The sequence below is a fragment of the Drosophila teissieri genome, chromosome 3L (genome assembly GCF_016746235.2).
Source record: "Drosophila teissieri strain GT53w chromosome 3L, Prin_Dtei_1.1, whole genome shotgun sequence".
Lineage (NCBI taxonomy): Eukaryota > Metazoa > Arthropoda > Insecta > Diptera > Drosophilidae > Drosophila > Drosophila teissieri.
This window is the reverse complement of record NC_053031.1, coordinates 15,070,234-15,074,446: the sequence shown is the minus strand read 5'-3', so window position 1 is coordinate 15,074,446 and position 4,213 is coordinate 15,070,234. Positions and strand designations below refer to the sequence as shown.

The following is a 4,213-nucleotide window of genomic DNA, read 5'->3' as shown; positions in this document are numbered from 1 at the left end:
TTATTAATGCGTCGCAGAATTCGAATGGCTTAAGATGTCCAGGCTGCGAACTGAATAGATAATTTTAGGTTCGATTAAAACCTTTCATAACTTACTCTGTTACCATATATGTATGTATATTACGAAATACAACATTAAACCCATTTATATACATAAGCAGATTCTGATCTGGGCGATATAACATTTTATTTATTGACTATATTGACTTCATATTTTATTTACATTGCCATGCATTACTTGTCACAAATTTAAATTTAAATATATTTTATATTATTTATATGCATGCAATGGATCCCCTATCCATATCCAGTGACTGCAGCAGAACACCTGTTCACGTGCTTCTCAAAAAGACCAGGGAAAGTGTAACTGACATCTTTTGTAAGTACCGCCAAAAGGTGGGCAATGGAGCTCGCCAGGCGGTGCAAAGGGTCAGAAGTCGTCAACAAGTTGGCCTCATAAAGCCAAGTTCGCGTTGTGCCACCAAACGTCATCGGTATGTAATTGCGATCAATTACAATAGAAATTTATAATGGAAACTCACTGGAAAGTAATTTTGTTTTAAATATATATGTAATATGGTTTTCTTTCATACAGTTTCCTTAAAGACCACGGATGTGAAGAGGTGGCCTCGGGTTTCCTTCTGATCCTGATCCTGTTGATGCTCCTGTTAGGACTTTACCTGGCCAGGAACTACAATCACGCGTTTGCCTACGGATCTGGCGGCTGCCTTTCGACGTTTCTGTGGACCTACGATGAATGCCAAATAATTACATAGGCGCAAACGGTTTTGTTTGTACATGACCTTTATTGATGCTCAATTGATTGTGGCCAATAAAGTGATACCAATTCAGCGAGCTCCCCTTTGCGGCCAAAAGGCCAAAGCTAAATTGCATCAATTTTACATTTTTAATCACGCCACCACACTGACAAAATGGGTGACCTCTGACCTCCGCACCTTTAGCTAATTAGGCCGTTGGCAGAGTGGCTCTTTTTTTGCCCGATGGGGGGCGCTGCTGCCAATCATCAAGCTGTTTAAATAATAAATCACTTTAAAATTAGTTTGCCAACTTGTGCAAGTTGAGCGACAGCAAATTAGTGAAAGTTAATTAAAACTATTTAAATTGCAAATTATTTTAACGTTTTCACACACACACACACATCCATCCAGACACACACGCCCAAGGACCCGAAGTCGTGTAAAAAGTTGGAAACGGAATTCACGCATACACCGCCCACCAAAAGAAGAACTCCGGCTTTCCCCTCCCAACGGTATGAATGTGCTCGTATATATATGACTTTTCACAAAATGTTTAAATGAGGGAAATTAAAAAGGGGTACAGCAGGGCACACGTTGGAGTATCTAAAAAAATGTCAAGTTGCCCTGGGATGGATGGGAAAGTCAACCGAGGGGTAAGCAGAAAAAAGGGGAAAAAAGTAAAAAAAGGCGACTGTAGGCGTTGGGGCGTGTACGTGTGGCGCAACAATTTGCATATAAAAAGGGTTGTTAGACTTTAAATAGCAGGCATGGCCTATTATATGCATTAGGCCCCAGATATGGCGGGGCATTAAGATAAGGCACTTACGCCCAGCTTACCACGCTCCGCATTTCGTATTTCGTATTCCAAAGAGCCGGGTAACTCCATACACCTACGCAAAAGTTAATTTATGCGGGCATGTCTGCGCTATGCCCCCTCTCTTTCGCTCCGCCGTGTCCTGTCCCTTTCGCTCGGCAGTCTGGCTTGTTGAAATTTTAATTAAAGGGAAATTATTTAAGGATGCAGCAGCAGTAGCACTACCAACACTGGCTCCACCGGCAGGAAGAATGAATACGAAAAAAAAGGAGAAAAAAACACAGGCATAGCGAAGCGAACCAAAGTTGAATGGAGTCAACGGGATCGGGGAGTTTGTGGAATAACCCGCATACTCTAAAAACTTTTGGCCTTGCAAAGAACTCCGGCATCATCATCACTTGACAAGTACTTGGCTTCCGCCACTGACTTCTGCTTAATTCCTAATGATGGGACCCCGACTGCATAGCAAGTAAACAGAGGCGAAAAAAGTGAGGCAGCGATGCCAAAGGTTTGCCTCATAAACGTGAGATAATTACTCTGATGGCAGGAATTCTTTCAAATCGGGCATGAGAAGAGGTTTACTTTTTCTTAAGAATTTGTTTGAGCATAGCGATTGTCCCCTTTTCCTATCTAAGATATGAAAGCCAGTGCAAAATATAGGTTTAAGTTACCAGTACTTGCATGCATACATGCATTTTTTTAGTACAACCAAGTGCCACATTGTAGTGAAAAAATCCAATCGATAAACTCTACAAAATGAACTCTTGAAAAGTGCAAATCAATTGGGGTCTCAAATCTCTGCACTATTTAATTAATTAACTTTCAATTACCTTTGCAGAGCTTGCAACTCTTAATTAGTTTATACTTTCCGTATCTTTTGCCCTGCCTTCCCAATCGAAACCCGAGCTCTTTGACATGATTTAACCTCCGGACTGGTGTGGACTGGCTCCAGTCCTCGTACTTGTATTTCAATTAGCAGCCTAATAGGGGCTGAATGACTTCTGACCCTGCAACGTGCAACAACTGACCGCAAGGAAGGCACGTCGGCAGCCTCCAGTTGCATTTTGGCCAGTCAGCCCGCATCTCTTTTAGGCCAACCGGATTTTTTCCGACTCCAGTCGGAAGATCACGGGGCAACAATGGATGGAATCAGAATGCAAAGCACTTGGAGAAATTTCACAAATTGCTTTATTTCGTTTTTAATAAAAGGTAGTCTACGATATCCGTGCAAAAGGGTAACCATCAATATCATCGTAACAAAATATCACTTATTATTCAATAGATTGCATTTTAAAAATCCTAAAGAACTATGTACATACCTTGCAATTGAACACGTTGTGACCAAGAATTTAACCATAATTCTAATTATTTCTTGGTTCAAAAACCAAACCCTTTCAGCACACCTGCCTAGTGTTGTTTTCTCTGCGTTTGAGCATCAGCGGCGTTCGCAAATATCTCAATTGAAAATGACTTGGTACGTGAAATCCTCCACCTGATGTCGGCCTCCATTTTCGGGTGTGGTTGTGTGTCCGTGGGCCTGAATGCTGACCGGGCGGGCTGCTTTTATGGGGCTCTTCTAAATCAATTTGACAGGGATGCGGAATGGAATAGAGCATGCCAGGAACTCATCAAGACCGCAACGAGGTCCTCTTCAAAGCGAAAGCGATTAAACGTGGAGCGTTTGCGTTAGTCAACATAGTTTGACATTCCAAATTAATGAGCACTTAAGCGCACGCATAACGCATTTATTTTGCGACCAGGTTGATTTTGGGCAATGGGGTGTGTGTGTTTGTGTGTGTGTGTGTGTGAGGATACTACTGAGTATGAGTATCTGTGTGCTGACACTTTGGCGATGAACCTGCCAGCACGAAAGTTAAGTGTCTCTGACAGACAGACACCGAATTTGGTGGCTAGATTACGGCACACACATTCACTGCGGCATGATTTATAGGGTTGCCACGTGGAATTATGCATGTACCAGGCCAGAGATTCTAATTATGAGGCATTAATCACCGTGCGGCAAGTTTATATATCTGCTTTTTATGGCCCAAATATATAAAGGAAGTGCTATAAATTAGCAAAGATTTGTGGGCCTGGTCAAAATGCTAATTTCAACGTATATAACATTGAAGCGGAGATTTTCAAGCACTTTAGTGCGTTCGAAAAATAAACGAAAGGTGAATTATAAATTAAAATAATACCCTTCACGTACGACGGGGAATTAAAACAAATGACATTTCACACAGTCACTCCGCACTTCCAACCGCACACACGGTATCGTAAAAAGTGAAGGAGAAATAATAAAAGTATAAAACGGGAACTTAACGCGCGTCGCGCGATGAGAATAAAAATAAAAATCACCTCAAAGCAGTAAAAGTAACAAGAAAAACTAAATTTTTCATAAATCCCACGAGCGGCAACAACGCAAAAACCTCATAACTGTGGCGGCCAGCACGCACACACTCGCACATTCCTATAATGTTGAAAAGAGGAAAATTAAATCAAAAACATAAAAATAAATATTAAATTTTTTCAGGTTTCCTGTGCTGCAATGCCACAAAGCAAAAAGTATGAGTAAAAAAAAACAGTTCACGTTGCGTATACGCCACGTTGCGGTCGGATTCGGATCTGGCATTTTGGCC

General features: G+C 41.5%; 1 protein-coding gene across 1 annotated transcript; it reads left to right on the top strand.

The window, feature by feature from the left end:
* The first annotated feature begins 216 nt into the window (after positions 1 to 216).
* On the top strand, positions 217 to 1,023 carry LOC122617758. The gene is made up of 2 exons (XM_043793740.1): positions 217 to 493; positions 595 to 1,023. The coding sequence occupies exons 1-2, from the start codon at positions 279 to 281 to the stop codon at positions 773 to 775; spliced, it is 396 nt and encodes a 131-aa protein (XP_043649675.1). The 5' UTR covers positions 217 to 278; the 3' UTR covers positions 776 to 1,023.
* Positions 1,024 to 4,213: the final 3,190 nt, after the last annotated feature.

Excerpts from the sequence above, each read along its gene's own strand:
- LOC122617758 (XM_043793740.1), top strand. The coding sequence starts at position 279 with ATGCATGCAATGGATCCCCTATCCATATCCAGTGACTGCAGCAGAACA. Across the intron at positions 494-594 it reads TGTGCCACCAAACGTCATCG|TTTCCTTAAAGACCACGGAT; the intron begins GTATGTAATTGC and ends TCTTTCATACAG.